The sequence below is a fragment of the Aethina tumida genome, chromosome 5, assembly GCF_024364675.1.
Source record: "Aethina tumida isolate Nest 87 chromosome 5, icAetTumi1.1, whole genome shotgun sequence".
Lineage (NCBI taxonomy): Eukaryota > Metazoa > Arthropoda > Insecta > Coleoptera > Nitidulidae > Aethina > Aethina tumida.
This window is the reverse complement of record NC_065439.1, coordinates 185,485-204,776: the sequence shown is the minus strand read 5'-3', so window position 1 is coordinate 204,776 and position 19,292 is coordinate 185,485. Positions and strand designations below refer to the sequence as shown.

The window sequence follows — 19,292 nt, the reverse complement described above, 5'->3', positions numbered from 1 at the left end:
TTCAATTTTCTATAAAAAATGTCAACAGAAATTTTCTGTACGATCAACTAATGACGAGATATGGATTTTGCCAGATAAAACTGAATAAAAAATGGAAAACTGAGATTAGGAGGACTTTACTATCAAAATTAAGAGCTTATCTTTGAAGAGCATTTTTTAAAGGTGCTTAGGAACCCATTTTTCAGTGTCGGAATTATACTAAACTCAAATTTGTATGAATATTTTCAAAATTCATTGCATAAATACATAAATTTGAAATATTTAACTATTAAAATCAGTGCCTATTGGAGTTAGATTGCGAATATCTTCAAAATGGTTAGAGTAATCGATTAATCACACAATACTTTTTTGTAGAGCCTTTAATTTCCTACAAAAATATGTATTCGGCATTTTATAATATTTAGTTATCTACGAGTAAATTTAAAAGTAAAAAAGGAATTTTTGTCAAATTCTTTAAATTTTGACCTCCGATATCTTTTAAATGGAAAGAGTTATGAAAAAATGGTAAGATACATTTTTTGTAAGGCGTTCAATTTCCTATAAAAAATGTTAATAGAAATTTTCTGTACGATCAAGTTATGACGATATATGGACTGGAAAAAATGGAAAACCATCAAAATTAAGGGCTCATCTTTGAAGATCATCATCATCAAGAAGAATAAGTTTATCATGATTCGTCTAACAGATGTGAGATGTGCAATTTATTTTATGTCCACTCGAAATGAAACATTTATTTTCGTAGTGAATATGAATAGGTTAATAAAAGGATTTGGCGGGCTAAACAAGGGACCATGTTTGAATACAATGTGGCGACACCAAAGTCAATATCCATATCATTAATTTCGGGCTCCTTTGTATGTAAGAGACGCATTTACCTTTGAATCGGCGTTTATTCGTTTATTTTGCGTATTAGTTGAATATAGTGTGGGAAGGAAATCGTTGAAGGAAATAAAAAGCTAGTTCGATTTACATTATTATTGAATGGCCCTTCTTTCTTTTCCCCAGTGCATATGAAAGGAGAAGGAACGGAAAATGGAAATATACATAAAAGGTTGAATTTCTATTTTCAACATTGCATAACGAATCATGCATACATGTATGTGGCGGACGGACATTCACGAATACACTCCACACTCGGCCTTGTCCCCTCGACTAAAAAAAAATCCATACGAAACACAAAGTTCCTTCGGAATGCAATATTGGGAATCTGTTTTATCAGTTGCGGTAAATCTATTTCCCTCGGACGGCTCAAAGGTCGCTTAAATTGATAATCTGAGACTGCAACTGTCTATTCTTACAACTCCCGCAGATTATCTAGAGACACAATTCACGGATTAAATTGTCGTGTGCATCAAAACCTGTGTCGGAGTTTTCGTTCAGGTATTCAAATAAAACTACACGTCGGAGACTAATAAATTTAATGAGAGAGTGGAGAGATGGAGGGAGAGAAGCTAATCTGGTTACAAATTGGCGCCGGCCGTCCAACGATCTCCATATGGAAATTGCACCCGGACGTCAATGGAAAAACAAGTCGGGAATTATTTATCGATTTGATGCATTGGAAAAAATTCACCTACACACTACTTAATAGAGAGTGAGTACGTAATTTGGATGTGATCAATAATTCGGGCGGATTCCGGTCTGGAAATTGATAATACAATCTGGCAAAGCGCCGTCTTTATCCTGCGCTTAACTAAATCTGAAACGTTTCTCACCTAAAATGAAAAGCTCGTCTACAGATTCGTCGAAACTCGTCGTTGTCGTTGCACTGTACCTCAGTTATTTTATTTTTAGACGCCCGGTAAATTGCTTTTATTTACATCTCTCAGCGAAATACACGGAAACGAACTTAATTTATTAGTCGTGTTTTCCCTTCGAACCGGGGCCCTTATTCTTATTATTTTTTTGTTTCGCCCTCCAGGTACAACGGCGATTAATACTAAGTGTTAGGAATAGTTAATTGACATTAATTGTAGAAAGAAGTTCAATGAACAATGTCGTTTCTTTTTCTATTTCTACTATTTATTTATTAATAATGAAAAGTATTTTTTCGCTGATGGCAAAATCCATATCTCGTCATTGCTTAATCGTACAGAATATGTCTATTAACGTTTTTTGTAGGAAATTGAATGCTATACAAAAGGTATCTTACAAGTTTTTCATAACTCTTATCATTTAAAAGATATCGAAGGTCAAAGTTTGTAGAAAATTAAACACTCTGCAAAAAAGATCTTCTCTGATTAATCGTCTACTTTAAACATTTAGAAGATATTCGCAATCGACCTCCAATGAGTACTCATTTTAACTGTTCTTTAATAAATATATTAAATTTATTTAATTAATTTAAGTAATGAATTTTGAAAATATTCATAAAAATTTGAGTTCAGTTTGATTAAGAGGAAAGTTTGTTTCCTAGGCATCTTTAAAAAATGGTCTTCTTAGTAAAATGTTTCGTCATTTGAGTTCATGTCTTAATTTTGCTCATGTTTTTTTGGGCTATTTATTTATGTGGGTTCTAATATTGTTTATATTTTGAAAAAAATATGTTTTTCAGAAAAAATTCTCAAAAAACATGATTTCACCAAAAAAATAAAATAAATATAAAATTTGTAATTATATCTTTTTTTGACATTTGAATTACTGACAATGGAACATCGTTATATTACTATTATCTATTAATAGCTTCATGAAAAGTTGTTGCGTCAGTTGAGCTCATGTTTTAATTTTTCACATGTTTTTTGGGCTATTTATTTATGTGGGAATATATTCTCAAAAAACATGGTTTCATCAAAAAAATAAAATAAATATAAAATTTGTAATTATATCTTATTTTGACATTTGAATTATTGACAATGGAACATCGTTATATTACTATTAACTATTAATAGTTTCATGAAAAGTTTTAAAATGTTTCGTCATTGTTTTTCAGGAAAAGTTCTCAAAAACATGATTTTACCAATAAATAAAATAAATATTAAATTTGGTAATTATATCTTATTTTGACATTTGAATTATTGACAACGGAACATCGTTATATGACTATTACCTATTAATAGCTTCAGGAAAAGTTGAAGTTGAGTTGTTTTGAAAAAATGTGTTTTCCAAAAAAAAACATGATTTCACCAAAAAATTAACTTAGATCGTCTTAAGACGTGTGACACAACATCTGTAAATAGACGTGTGTCTGTTGGGCAGTAAAAATTATTATTATATAAATAAAATAATTGTAATTTTCATGGAGTAGTGAAACCAAAATAATCGAATCCACAGTTTACAGACAGTCAAATTTTCGGTCGAGATAAAGTGAAAACACTGTTTGCTTTGGCTTTCCTCCCATATTCAATCAAAATAGGAGTTTCTAATTTCCACACAGAGTTCGACACGACTCGCCCGGCGAAAGCGTACACTCGACAACACTCACTATATTGGAAGGGTTCTCCTCGCCACCCCCGTGGCCCCACTGGGACATTCGACATTTATTTTCGGTGAACGATTTCACCGACTATTCCTCCCCTGAGTTACATATAGGTCGGCCTATTTAAATATTGTTTTTAGAACGAGATGGAGTGTAATTGTGAGTTTTAACGTCGACTGTTGAACACGTATCAAATTGCATGCATGCAAGTTTATGTGTGTGAAGCTGTTAGAGACAACCAGTCACTTACGTTAGTCATAACAATTTAATAGGCGGTGCCTGGTTGGAACGTGTGTGTACATGTACGGGCATCAAATCGGGAGTTTTGGAAAGTTGCACCTGTTGTTTGGTTGTTCCTTAATCAATTCATAATCTGTACATCACATAAATCATTTGGAGCGTCGCAACGGCGCATTTTTGCTCCCGGCTACGTTTTCTGACGGGCCAAATTGAACGGAACAAAGATTCAAAATTGAATTAGTGCCGAAAGCGGTAATTAAGTTAAACTGTGTTTCGTGATCTGAATTCGGCTTTCGTCCCGACTTAGGATGATTTTTCCACAGCGACATCACGAAGGAGGAACGGAATGAAAGGTTGCGGGGCACATGAAGACATGCGAATTTGAATTGATCCGTCGGGCGACGCGGAGCCGGTTCTGCACGTTCCCTTTATTGATTCGTCATCAGGTTGGTTTTCAATTAAGAGCAAGTGGTTACCAGGGGTAACGGGTGCCGGCAGCCACGCCATCCACACGGGATCCTCCCGGCTCGGCTTTGAATGCCGTCCACATGGTTTGCATGCCTCGCCGCCGGCCCGGATTCCTCCGGCTTTCTTATTAGGCGTTTTTCCCAGACTGGATAAGTGCGTAATTAATGTGGCAGGTGTAAGCGGGCGAAAACGTCAATCGGAATAACGATTTCGATCGGGTGAAATGAATTCGCAGCAGCCCTTAATCGCATCACCGCTTTACCGGATTATAACCCAAACAAGCGGTTTAAAACAAGCATTGCCGTGTCGTGTTGTGCCGTGCTGCGTCGCACTCGTGCCGGTGTCAGCCGTCAACTCGAACTCGAACTCGAACTGGAAATGGAAGTGGAAATGGAAGGGTAGTGTGTCGTGACCTGGGCGTGGTACGGATCCTATTCCCTTGTTCCGATTCCACAATTCTGAGTTACAATCCAAATATTAAAAAGGATTATAAACGTTGCTGACGCACAATGATCTTGTTAAACCAATTTAGGTCACAACTCCCCATACTAATTGGCCTAGTCCTGCCAAAATTAATTAACGTTTAAAACATTGATGCATTCTATAGTTAGTTATATTTGGTTGCAACCACCCGTTAACTAGCTCAAAATTTTAAATTGCCAACTGAACCCCGACAACATAAACTTGTTTCCACCTCAATAAAAATCACGTTCCATTAAATTATTCAATTTTATATTAAACATGTGCTTTAGAAAATTTTATTACATCTTATAAGGTTTCCATTAGACTGAAATAATGAAAAAAATATAAAATATACAAAGTGCTAAAAAAAGGGGGACAATAATAAAAATATATAAATATTTTTTTCTAAAACTACGGTGCCTCAAATTTAAATTCTAATTCTATTTTCTATGCCATTAAATATTTTTTAAAACTATTATGTTTTTTATATTCTTTGGACAATTTGGAAGAAAAAAGTACTGTTGTTTAAATTGGATTATCACAACGGTTCTTGAGATATTGTAGATTTAATGTTCACCTTAATTTTCTTTAAACTCAGTCCCTCAAATTTAAATTCTAAAAATTATTTCTTCCTCATATTTTTATAACCTTTGGTCCAATCTTGTTTAAATTTGGTACGTATTATCCTAAAATATATGTCCACATTTTAATGTAATAAACTTTCTCCACATTCTTACAGTGACGTAAATTTTGGGGATTCTTCTCTTTTTCTCACTCTGTTTTCTACTCCATTGAATATTTTTTAAAACTATTATGTTTTTTATATTCTTTGGACAATTTGGAAGAAAAAAGGTATTCTTGTTGAATTTTGATTATCACAACCGTTTTTGAGATATTTTAGATTTAATGTTCGTTCACATTAATATTCTTCAAACTACAGTCCCTCAAATTTAAATTCTAAAAATTGTTTCTTTCTCATATTTCTGTAACTTTTGGTTCAATCTTGTTTAAATTTGGTACGTATTATCCTAAAATACATGCCCACAATTTAATGTGATAAACTTTCTACACATTATTACAGTGGCGTAGATTTTGGGGATTCTCCTCTTTTTCTCACTATATTTTCTACGCCATTGAATATTTTTTAAAACTATTGTGTTTTTCATATTCTTTGGACAATTTGGAAGAAAAAAGGTACTCTTGTTTAATTTTGATTACCACAACCATTTTTGCGATATTTTAGATTTAATGTTTGTTCACTTTAATTTTCTTCAAACTACAGTGCCTTAAATTTAGATTTTAAAAATTGTTTCTTCCTCATATTTCTGTAACCTTTGGCCCGATCTTCTTTAAATTTGGTACGTATTATCCCACAATTTAATGTAATAAACTTTTTCCCCGTTGTTACACTGGCGTAGATTCTGGGGATTTTATTCTATTTTTCTCACTCTATTTTCTACACCATTGAATATTTTTTAAAACTACAATAATTTATTATTGAATTATAGGCATATATTTCCAAATAATACACACATAATTTAAACAAGACTGGTCCAAATGTTACGAAAATTTATGAATAAAACTATTCAATGAAATTTAAATTTAATGGACCGTAGTTTTTTTTCAGGAGAAACTTTAAGACAAAAAGAATTTCTTAATAAATGAACGTGTTATAACTGCTCCCAGGTATTTACAACCTATTTTAGATACACCTTGAAGGTATTAATTCTTGATATTTCTAAAGATTATTTATTACTTGATGAAGAATTTATCTATAAAGCTTTACTGAAAACTTACAACATCAAAATTTATGATAGAAAATAATTAATTAAGGTAAAAAATCTAACAGAAAATAAGAAAAGTACATCCGTGGTGTTGTGTTGGTTGAGCAAACTGTGGGGAACGGTTTGATCTTTGTCCGAACTGGACGGTGTCCGTGGCAAAGCAGCAAAATAAATCACAGACAAGGCGGGAAGCAAGTTTGAAGGGAACAGTAACGCGAAGCTTTTGCCTAATGGAGGCACCGTTAATTTGTTGGTTTGAAAGGCGGTAGGCGTGCTCGCCGTCCATACGTTATATCGGGACCCCGGAAAAAACAAATAAGTAAGAGACAACGTCCGGCCGAGACTCGAACCGGGACCGGGGTCCAGGACCCCGGACTCTGGACGCTATTAAATTGATAAAGTGGCTCGTGTTGTTCTTGCCGTTGGAACTCACCACTTGTGTCTATCTGCTCGAGGCCCTCCGTCAACTTGAACCCTCGCCTCGCCTTCCTTCGCCATCCTTCGCCCATCTCGTCCATCCTTCTTGACCTTCGCCCACTTTCAGCACGTTTTTTCTCTCTGAATATAAATGGATTGTTCATGACCAAAACATGAAACGGCCTCTTCAACTCCTGAATCATATTTGTCTACTTAGTCCACTTCTGACACGTTTCCATCCTTTTTTCTGGAGGACTACATAAATGTTTACTTCCATTACATTACTTATTACACTAATTAGTAACAAGGATTAGTAAATTCATTCAAATACTGTACGAGCTGAGTCTCAAAACTAATCTTCCACGTGTTAACAAATCATTTAGTATAGAGTCAGTTTTGTTTGGAAATTGATAATAGATCTACGGGGTGAGTCAGGAACTAATTTAAACTTTACTTCATTGTTGTTTTCACTTAATTTCATCACTCAAACACTGCTATTGCATAATAGCGTTCTTTGAAACCGGTTGTCTCCTTTTAGTCCCTTGTTTGACTGCTCCATTGTCTCAGGTGGACCCACATTTCATCCATTGTTATGAATCAACGCAAAAATTCGGCTTTATTTCGGCGTAACATGGACAAAGACTCGATTGAAACATTTTCACGTTGCTGCTTTTGTTCAATTGTTAGTAAACTTGACACCCATATGGCATACAGCTTTTACACGTCAATATACGATACATGGCACCACATTCCTGGGTCACCTCATTTAAGCTTCCATTGCTCAAAAAGGAGTAGACCCTCCCAGAGAAGAATTCAACTAGTTTTTGAAACGTCGATTTGTCACTATGGATGTCTGCCAAATAAATACTAATAAATAATTAATGTGTTGAAACCTAATTTAATTCGGACACATTTGGGAGTGTATTAAAATTTCAAAGTAAAAAGGGGCAATTGAATTTAACATCACCAAAGATACAATAGGTCGGAAGATTGATGTTATAAGAAACACGTGACGGCAACGTCTGACGGACCGTAACCTTCCGGAAGTTTAATGAAACTAATTCAATTTCATTTCCGTTTGAAATTCATTCGAAAAACAATTCAACTCAACACCGCTATCCTGAAAAATTATTTAATTCGATGAAAGTAAGTTAAATTTTTATGTTTTTTTCAAACAATTGAATTTAAGAAACATCAGTTTAATCAGTTTAAAAATAATTTAAAAAAATACTAAATTAGTACTATAATAAAGCTCAAAGCACCGTGTTATAAATTTATGACCCCATTCCTTGGAGTGGCAAACCAAAGTTGTCCATACGAGAAAGAGATTAATTTTATTCTACACGTGTCCAGTGTGAGAAAACGGGCCGAAATTGCGAATCCATCTCACGAGAGGTGTCGCGATTGTGCGGACATTCAGTGCTATTCCTTTTCGAACTAGATTGCTTTGCCGTTTAGAGATATTTATAAACTTGGTCACGCACTAATCTTCGCAAAAGACTCCGCTCTATTTCGTTCTCGGCTGTTCCACGGAACTGCACGTCAGGCTATTTCCAGATGGTGGTTCATATTTTATAAATATTGTGCTCTGTTAAAGTATAAGGATGAATTTTATAAATTATGTACTTTAATGATTATTTTTAAGTTTTGAGAAATAACATGACTGAATAAATGAATTCAGTTCTTCAACTTATATTGATTTAATTTTTAAGTAAATATCTATATCTTTACTTATGTATCAGTACGTATTTAGATACGAAAATAGATGTACATGTATGTATATTTTATACACCCACAACATTGTATCCATTTCCTTTCTTGGTAATATATTAAAAAAGTCTATATTTATATCGATATCTATATCTCTTTTTTATGGTAATATAATGCAATAAAAGAAAAAGTCTTTCCTATATTCCTGTACAATTATTTTGTATACTTACTTAAGATAAAATTTTCATAATTCATCTTTATATTTAATGAATTATCTATAGTAATTTTATTACCACGTGTGAACATTAAACTTATAAATTTCAAATAATTATGACTTTACATTAAACCCTGTTACAATATCTATATCCATATTCACACCCATATCTGTATCTATATTTATATCTGTCACATACACACCACATCTATATCCATCTTCTCTTATTGTTATATAAAGCAATAAAAGAAAAATCCCTCTCTATATTTCTGAATAATTAATTAATAACACATAATAATATAATTTCAAAATAATTGTGACTTTATATTAGTCCCTGTTACCATATGTATATCTATGTTCACATCGATATCTGTATCTATATTCAAATGAGTGTCTCATACACAACATATCTATATCTATCTTCTCTTATGGTAATATAAAGCATTAAAAGAAAAATCCTTCTCTATATTTCTGAATAATTTTACTGTATACTTAAGACAAAATTTTGAAAATTCATCTTGATATCTATATCAATTTTATTACTATGTGTTAATATTAAATTTATAAATTCAAAATAATTGTGACTTTATATTAGTTCCTGTTACAATAACTATATATGTGTTTACATCCATATCTGTATCTATATTCATATCTATGTCACATAAACACCACATCTATATCTTTCTTCTCTTATGGTAATATAAAGCATTAAAAGAAAAATCCTTCTCTATATTTCTGAATAAGTTTACTGTATACTTAAGATAAAATTTTGATAATTTATCTTGATATCTATATCAATTTTATTACTATATGTTAATATTAAATTTATAAATTCAAAATAATTGTGACTTTATGTTAGTTCCTGTTACAATAACTATATATGTGTTTACATCCATATCTGTATCTATATTCATATCTATGTCACATAAATACCACATCTATATCTTTCTTCTCTTATGGTAATATAAAGCATTAAAAGAAAAATCCTTCTCTATATTTCTGAATAATTTTACTGTATACTTAAGATAAAATTTTGATAATTTATCTTGATATCTATATCAATTTTATTACTATATGTTAATATTAAATTTATAAATTCAAAATAATTGTGACTTTATATTAGTTCCTGTTACAATAACTATATATGTGTTTACATCCATATCTGTATCTATATTCATATCTATGTCACATAAATACCACATCTATATCTTTCTTCTCTTATGGTAATATAAAGCATTAAAAGAAAAATCCTTCTCTATATTTCTGAATAATTTTACTGTATACTTAAGATAAAATTTTGATAATTTATCTTGATATCTATATCAATTTTATTACTATGTGTGAATATTAAATTTATAAATTCAAAATAATACACACCTCATATATATCTATATCTTCTCTTATTTTATCTTAATATAATGAATAAAATATAATCATTCTCTATATTTTTGAAAAATTTTACTATATGTGGTACTTATTTAAGATAATTAATAATTAATTTTGATATTTCTTCTTTATATTTAATGAATTATCAATACCAATTTCATTACTGAGAATGGTTATCAATATAAATTCAAAATGATTGTGATTTTACATTAGATCATGTTGATAAATCTATATCTATATCACATCCATATATGTATCTATATTTATGACTACATTTATATGCATATCCATATCGATATCTATATCTATCTTCTTTTATGGTAATATAAGGAATGAAAGGGAAAGCTTTCCCTTTATTTGTGTAGGATTTTGTTGTTTACTTACTTTAGATAAAATTATGACAATTCAACTCTATATTTAACGAAATATGTTAACATGTATGTCCACATCTTCTTTTATGATAATATAATTCATTTAAAGAAAGATAATGTACTTTATTCCTGTTTACTTACCTAAGATAAAATTTAACATTTCACAATGTTACTAAATCTAACTATCTATATGTATGTCTACATGAGTATCTACCTCAAGGCAATGGTTTCAGTTTATTTTATTTTTTAATATAACATTTGAAAATTCTTCGGGATACATAAAAATTAACACGTAAATCCCAAAGTATCGTCCACATTAATATTGTGAAAAACATAAAATAACGGTTTTTGCCGTTGGTACAAAGGGTTAAGCTAATTGTCCGTTTTCTATGTTGGGAATCGATTCCGACAAATCGTAAACCGCACAGAACGACCAAATTAACAATAACTTCCAGCGGCGCTCGCTCTAATTCCATAACTCAGTCTCCTGCCGCGAAGGCGCTGCTTGTTAATAGAAAAACCAAACCGACGAAATTTAATCGGCTGTACGGCCGCACTATTAATCTTCCGCCACCCCGATTTACGGACGACCATCAAACTCACGTTTATTAAAATATTATTAACAACCGCAAAGGTGCAAACGGTCAATGAACACCACTAAATCTGGCCCAAAAGTGATTATGAATTCCATAAATACTACTGGCGATTATTCCGGGGGTTAAAATCGGTAAAGTAGTGTCGAGGTGTAATAAATAAAATTAGTTGGGGGGGATTGTGTGGCCCGCCATAATCTCTATCTAAAGCCGATGTATTATTGTTTCAGACGGGCAAGCACTTCCATCGCACTTCGCTTCTCATTAAGGCCTTTAACCACAAGTTTCGTTTGGATCTCGAGCTTAACACGTAAGTATCCACCTTTAGTGTTCAACTTGTACTCCCCTTACATCCGCTACATTTATACAGGTGTGTTTTGAAGAATGAAGAATTTTTAGAGCCATTTAAATTAATGGGGGTAAATGAGTACATTACCCCTATAGCCCTGACTTAGTACCATCAGATTACCATTTGTTTCCCTCCCTTCAAAACCATTTGAATGGTAAAACTTTCGATTCCTATCAGGCTGTTAAAAATGAGTTGAACCAGTTTTTTGTTTCTAAAAGCCAAGATGGCAAAAGATTATCCGTCAAAAAAAACCCTTGTTTTAGGTCTTTGAAGTAAATAAATTCATTTATTGTTGAACTTTTGGGTCAATAGTGTACGTATTAGCACCTTGAATAAGTTCTCGCTGTTTCAATAAAAATGGCAGAATCAGTACTCAGTGCATGAAATTTCGAAATCATTGGCTTCAGTTAGTAAAAATCTTAGTTGTGTTGATTTCAATATTAGAAAATTGTTGCCATTTATAAGTTTCCGTTTGTCATTAGTAAAAATTAGAGGCGTCGTAAAAATACAAACCCTTGTAAGGAGTAAAGACTTGTTTCTTTGAATACGTAATGTTGAATGCTTTTTGGAATTAATTGAATACTTAACTAACTGACTTGTTACACCATTCATCATGGCTAACGACGTCCGACGTGTAATATTGGGGCATAAATTAGATACTGATTAATTAATTACAACTAACATAGATGTTAATAATATATAAAAAGTGCTTAAAATAAACTTTGTCTGGGCCCATATAATTGTGATAATCGGCCGTTATCCCACCCTGACTTATTATCAATTGAGAGGCTGTAAACATGGAGAAAGCAATGCAAAAAACGGGAGGCTACAGGGACGCACGTCAAGTGGAAAGCGGCGATATTTAATTTATTATCCCACAATCAATTAAGCCCAGATCATAAAAGTCCATTAGATATAATGTATGAAAATTATAACGTTTTTGCGGTTCCACTCCCCTAATATTTTCCTCCATTCAATCGCTTAACGGCCTTATTTTTTGCGCGGTCCATGTGTCACGCTCTCGCCCTCTTTCGCACTAATTCCGCAATCCCGGTTTCGCCGACTCAGATCAATTATAATTTATTTTTTTATTTTTTTTGTAACTAAAACACAAGAAACTAGGTCAGAGCTTTGTCATTCATCATTCCTTTTTATGTGTTAGGATTTTATGTTAAAGATTTTTATTAAAGGTGTTTAAAGTTAAAATGTGACACCGTCATAATTGGAATTTTTGCCAGAGCCAAAGAATTCCCGGATGGAAAATGAACGACGGCTGTGCGGGTGCATTTTGCGTCCATTTTTTTACGAAGGCCGCCGGACGGGATAAAAAAGGATCAGACAAACACAGTTCCTAGGTTAAGAAGGCTGCTTTCGGACAGTGATTGATAGCGGGCCCCTTTTCTTTTACACTCCTTTCTGTGTATCCAATACCTTCAACATGTTTGAAGAAATGACTGGCCGTGATGGAAATGGAAAACTATATTAGACTTTGCGAAATACAATTTCAATTTACCGCATTCCAACGATGATTCACTTTGGACGTTTCATTTTATAAATTATTCGACCCAATTTCTTTGAAATTTACAAATTATTTAAAAATATCATTGTTTGATAGTAAAAAGCTGTATAGGATCTTGAAGCTGCTCGAGGAACGTAGAATTTCCAACAACACAATGCAATCAATTTGATAATTTAAGTAGGAATGTCAAATAAATATATATTCTAAGTTTATAAAGAGACGTGTACTCAGATTCATTTAGAAGAACTTGGCAATCATAGACCTAAATTGGATATTCCTTATTTTTAAGGAAATGTAAACTATTTAGACATCATTTTTAAACAGTTTCAACTCTTTGAATTCATCGCAAATATACTGGAGATCATACAAATTCCAATTTGGAGGGGACAAAGTGACTAAAAGGTAAACATGTCAGTTCTAACTCATAAAAAAGACTTTGATGAATCCAAGATTCTTTGATACTCTCATAAATTAATTTGTGGGACAAATGACAATTTGACAGCACGTACAAGTAATTATGAATTACTGCCGATAGAAGTGAAAACTGAAATTGCACTGCTTAGTATTCTTAGTTGGAACCTAACTTTATTAAGTTCAATGGAAATACATAATGGAGGATGATAGACATCTTCAGTAACAAGTGGCAATTCATCATGATTCAAACAACAATTTAAGTCAGTAATCGCCAGATCCAATATTTCGTTGAAGTTATTACAAACATAGATGATTTGTTTTAGATCTTTAAGTAAATACATTCAATTATTGATGGACTTTTGAGATTAATAGTTTGAGTAGGATTAAAATTGGAGGTTTGGAAATAACTTCAGATTAATGTGTATCAGGAAACTCTCCTAGTAAATCAAAAATATGTTACGCAGACAAATATAAACTAAGTACAACCGTAAACAAATAAAGTTAACAAATCATTCACTGGTCTTACCAATTTGGATACATATTAGTACCTTGAATAAGTTCTCGCTGTTTTTACAAAAATGGTTGCATTTAGGTTTAAAAGTCAATTAAAGCATGATTTGCGTCGGGTTCAGATTGGAATTATTTCCCAGATGGCTTAAGGATCAAACGGATCACTTCATCTGTACATAAATTGGTCTCACACTCGGTACGAGTAAGATGCGACGACGACAAAATTAGCACAAGATAATAAAACCATCCTCCATTCGGAGGAAAACAATTTCAGACGCATGAAATTATTTATCTAACTGTTTTTTTTTCCACATTTATCTACAGCGAACCAATAAATGCGGGGATTTCTGGTTGACACTGAAGGGGATTTTTCTTGTTAGTGGAAAAGATATTTTACCGGCAATGGCGTGTTTCAGAAAGGTCCCTTTTATACGTGCGTTCGCGATTTTATTTATAATTTTCAAAAAATAATAAATTGCGCTTGTCAGTGTCCAGGATTTTCAGCTCGACTGAGATTAATGAAACAGACTTTTTTTATTCAGGAGTGAGTGTTTTACTTTTCATATACGTTTGGAAACCCTTAACAGTTTAACAGTTTAACAGTAATATTGTCAAAATTGAACCGTCTTGAAGAGTTGGAAGGCGGGATCTGAGGTTGTGCCTGTCGCCATATTTTCCATTAGACATATTTGCGAAGGCTGGTCCGCATTTATCATATCCGCGTAATCCGAAAGAGTGCCGCCACATTTGAGCGCGGCTTACGGATTGCCGAACATTATTTATTCAACTACATTAGCGATTTCCCCGACCAAATCCGTTCGTTTTAGGAGCATAACCGACATACGTGATATCAGTCGAGTTTACAGCATTTCATTATTACCTATCGTCGTGACCGTGCATCTTTATTATTCCGACCCCACACCCCTAAATCGCACCCGTTTTTACTAAGGTACTGTTTTAATTGTTTCAGGCAACTCATCGCACCCAACATTATGCAGAAACACTTTTTGGCAAACGGTGCCGAACAGGTTTCAAAACAGGTCAGTAAGATTTTATGTGGTCCTTAATCAAACTTCTTAATATAGTCGATTTTATTATTAGAACACTCAATTTTGCACATTTTTATCTCTGGAAGTTGAGTTTCTTGTAACTGGAAACCAGTATTTTTACTGCAACTCGAGGAGGGGAAAGTCCCTAGTTATAGGCACCGAGGCCGCAACAAATTTAGACGTTCAGACGTAATAAGAGATCTCTCAGTTCTGGTTCATTTTTTTCAATGGCAATGGAAATTTATTTTTGTTATTCCTTATCTATGGTAGTTTGAATAGAGTATAGAAGTAAAAATGGTTAGTGAATTAATTTTAAATAATTAATCTATTTTCAACTACCAATCGTTGTAAGTACCTTTGATTGTACACGTGGTTTTTTGTAGAAATGTTTGAATGAAGGAAATTCTGAAATGGCAATAATTTCGTAGAGAGTTGCTGAAGACGTTTTGACCCATAAGGCTTAAGTGATCACCCACTATATTCCTTCTAGAGGTCCAGTTTATAAAAAGTCTAGTTTTTTATATTAATTTATCTTCTATATACAGTGTGTTTCAAATTAAACTTTCAATTAAAGTTTGTGCAGTCTAAATTATTGTATATATTTTCTGAAAGAATTCACAAGAAAAAAAGTGGATTGGTACGACACAAAAAAGTACACAATATTTAAAAATCATCCTTTTATTTGTGTGCATATTAAAGGGGAAAATTAAAGGGCGGAAATTTGCGTAAATTCACCAGGAAAAAGTCGTGGTAAATCTAAAGGAGGAAGTAGAAAGTGTCGGAAATAAAATTCAAAAGAATTGTAAATAAGTAAGTGTGTGCCGCCCTGATAAAATATTCAGTGGAACACAGGTGGCGCGACAGTTGTCGGTTAAACCCTTAATAATTGGTACATCGCGTTATGGCAACTTTATTATGTACGCGGAGGCATTTAACTTGTTTAGCCGCCTCCGACTCGACTCGACGACCGCCCAGCGAAACGCTGAATTTAACGAGGGACTCTTTAAATCTTAAAATGTGTTTTTATAGTCGATAAAAACGGCCGTGCACCATTCTCCCTTCACGCACTCTGTTTACCTGATTTCCTGGAATTCCTGACTCGGCGCCGTTAGATTTAATTAAATGACGCTAATGGCGGGGGCGACGACGACGTGAAGACTCTCTCTATTCGACGGGATTAGCAGCTATTCTATTTTTTGCCGTTTATTTTAATTAAAAATTTAAACCATCAAATTAATTCGATAATAGTTTTTTCTTTCACTGTGTAACACAGTCCAATTACTAAAAATATTGGATTGTTATTGCCCTTTTTGATGAAAATTTGGGTAAATGTGTTGACTCACCAAACCTTTCACCGTTTCACATTATTAGGTAAAATTTTAAATGAACATCAGTTGGTCCTTTCAACCAGTCACCGATTTTCTAATCCCATAATGTAGTATATCCCCTAAACCCGGATATATTTCAGTCCGAAAGTATTTGTTAGTGCCAGATAGCGAGGATATAGGATTCTAATTTGTCGCAACTGATTTGCGGGGACACGGAGCGTCGCTATCTGGAGACCGTCCGGGATTACCATCCCGCAGGATGCGACTACATTCGAAAGCAAACAAAAAGAAAAACACTAAAACCAGCAGGGGTGAATTGAATGCAAATGAATCGTTTTTGTTTTTTGCAGGACATCGAGCACTGTTACTACCACGGAACGGTGCAAGATTATCCAGGTGCGACGGCGGCCTTCCACACGTGCAACGGAGTTAGCGGCGTCATCCACGTTGGAAACGAGACCTTCGTCATCCACCCTTTTTATGGAGGAGATCTCTCGGTCAGTACATTATTTGTGAATTTTATTAAAACGAACGAAACGGGCTAAACTCGAATCGCACCCTCCACCGTCTCGAGTCGACTCTCATCCGCCCCGAAAATAAATAAATAGGTTCGTTTGGAGCGGCGAAATGAACATAAACGAATAATTTATAGCCGAATTCGTCACTTATACAGTCGCTATCGCCCGTTTTATTATTCCAGATAAATTAGATTTTAATCAAATTACCTTCACCCAATTCATATACGCCACACTCGCTCGAACAACGGGGATGAAAAGGATTTTAGGAGTCGCTGCTGTTGCTGCCGTGCTGTCATATAAATTTTACAACTTTCCTGTAACTCGGATCAGTTTCTGCATTTGCTTTTTCTTTTCTATCTTTATGACAATCGATATAATTAATTGAACCATTGAAAGGCTTTTTTTTAATTATTCACTGACCTTAGTTTGAACCTGAAAACTTGGATGCAACATTAAAACAATAAATTCTCCTTGTTTATCGATAATTAAGTGTGTAGGATAATAAACATTGGACTGATAATTAAACTGGTTAATTAATTAGAATGAATACTGAAATTATAATTACCTGCGCATTCGCCAAATTTTAAAAATTTCAAAGAATTTTTTATATTTATTAAAATTTAATAATCAATTAACTTTCTAAACCTTATTAAAAATTGGCCTTATACACGGTGATTCATTTAACCTGTAACTTTAAAGTATGTTGAGTACTAAAGTCTGTACGATAAAATTTAATTATTTCACGAGGGGAAATACAGTAGTGTTCAAGTTATTCTCATCTCCTTTTTATGTTGATGGCGTAGGGGGTAACTATGAAATCTTAAATGAAAATCCTTATTTTTACGTGCAGATTCGGATATAGTGGTGTAAGTTCTGTCTAAAACATTTTTCCAGAACCTTTGGTCCAATAATATTTAAATTTTTTATTTAATATTTTTTCCTAAAATACATCTCTATAATTCAAAGCAATAAATTTTTTGCACATTGTTGCCGTAGCGTAGATTCTGGGGGTTGTTTCCCTTTTTCCCTCACTGAATATTTTTTAATACTTTGCATATTCTTTGTATAATTTGGAAGAAATAAGGTACAATTGATTAATTTTGATTATCACGTGTACGAGTTATTTCAGATTTAATTTTCATTTTTTTTTTTTTCAAACATCAGAATATGAAAAGCACCCCCCAGAATCTAAGCTGCTGCGTCACATAGAAAAAAAATATTACGTTGTATTGTAAGTACATAATTTAGGATAATACGTACCAAATTTAAATACAAAAGTTATGGAAATATGAGTAAAAAACAACGTTTGAAATTTAGATTAGAGGAGCTGTATTTTGTTTAGAAGAAAGTATGAAAAAATATTTAAATATTTAGATTTTCCTCATTGTTGGTTTTTAGCCAAATATCTTAGAAACACCATATAGATTATTTTTATTAACATATTAATATATGTTAAAATTTATTATAAAAGTAATATCTGTTAAAATTTATTACAAAAGTTAATTTAAATAACAATCTTGCTATTATATGATGTTTAATCATATAAATGATAATGATGATCAATTACTTTACGTCAAATAATAAAGTAAATCTATACAATTTTATTTCTAAAATTTATCCTGTAAAAATATAGCCATTCATTTTAAATTTCAATAATTATTTCTAATATTTCTTTCAACTTTACTATTATATAATATTTAATCACATAAATGATGATGATCAATTAATATACTTTAAATAATGAAGTAAATCTACATAATTTTTGTTCCTAAAGTTTCTCCTGAAATAAGTATACCCATATATTTTAAATTTCAAAAAATATTTCCCATATTTCTTTCAATTTTACTATTATATAATAATTAATCATATAAATGATGATGATGATGATCACTTAATTTACTTCAAATATTGAAGTAAATCTATACAATTTTTATTCCTAAAGTTTCTCCTAAAAATACAGCCATCTATTTTAAATTTCAATAATTATTTCTAATATTTCTTTCAATTATGCTATTATATAATATTTAATCACATAAATGAAGTAAATCTACACAATTTTTATTCCTGAAGTTTCTACTGAACAAAAATATAGCCATCCATATTAAATTTCAGAAATTATTTCTCATATTTTTTTCAATTTTACTATTATATAATATTTAAACATATAAATGATGATGATGATGATTAATTAATTTACTTCAAATAATGAAGTAAATCTATACAATTTTCATTTCTAATGTTTCTCCTGAAACAAATATAGCCATTCATTTTAAATTTCAAAAATTATTTCTCATATTTCTTTCAATTTTACTATTATATAATATTTAATCATATAAATGATGATGATTTTCAATTAATTTACTTCAAATATTGAAGTAAATCTATACAATTTTTACTTCTAAAGTTTCTCCTGAAAAAAATATACCCATCTATTTTAAATTTCAAAAATTATTTCTTACATTTTTTTCAATTTTGCTTTTATATAATATTTAATCATATTAATGATGATGATGATCAATTATTTTACTTCAAATAATTAAGTAAA

The 19,292-nt window shown here is 32.2% G+C and overlaps 1 protein-coding gene across 1 annotated transcript in view; it reads left to right on the top strand.

Moving 5' to 3' along the window:
• LOC109603308 (disintegrin and metalloproteinase domain-containing protein 11) overlaps positions 1-19,292 on the top strand; it is a 51,804-nt gene that overhangs the window by 10,238 nt on the left and 22,274 nt on the right. The window contains exons 3-5 of the mRNA XM_049967314.1: positions 11,291-11,370; positions 14,823-14,892; positions 16,580-16,726. Coding sequence (XP_049823271.1) covers positions 11,291-11,370; positions 14,823-14,892; positions 16,580-16,726 — 297 coding nt within the window. The remainder of the gene's footprint in view (positions 1-11,290; positions 11,371-14,822; positions 14,893-16,579; positions 16,727-19,292) is intronic.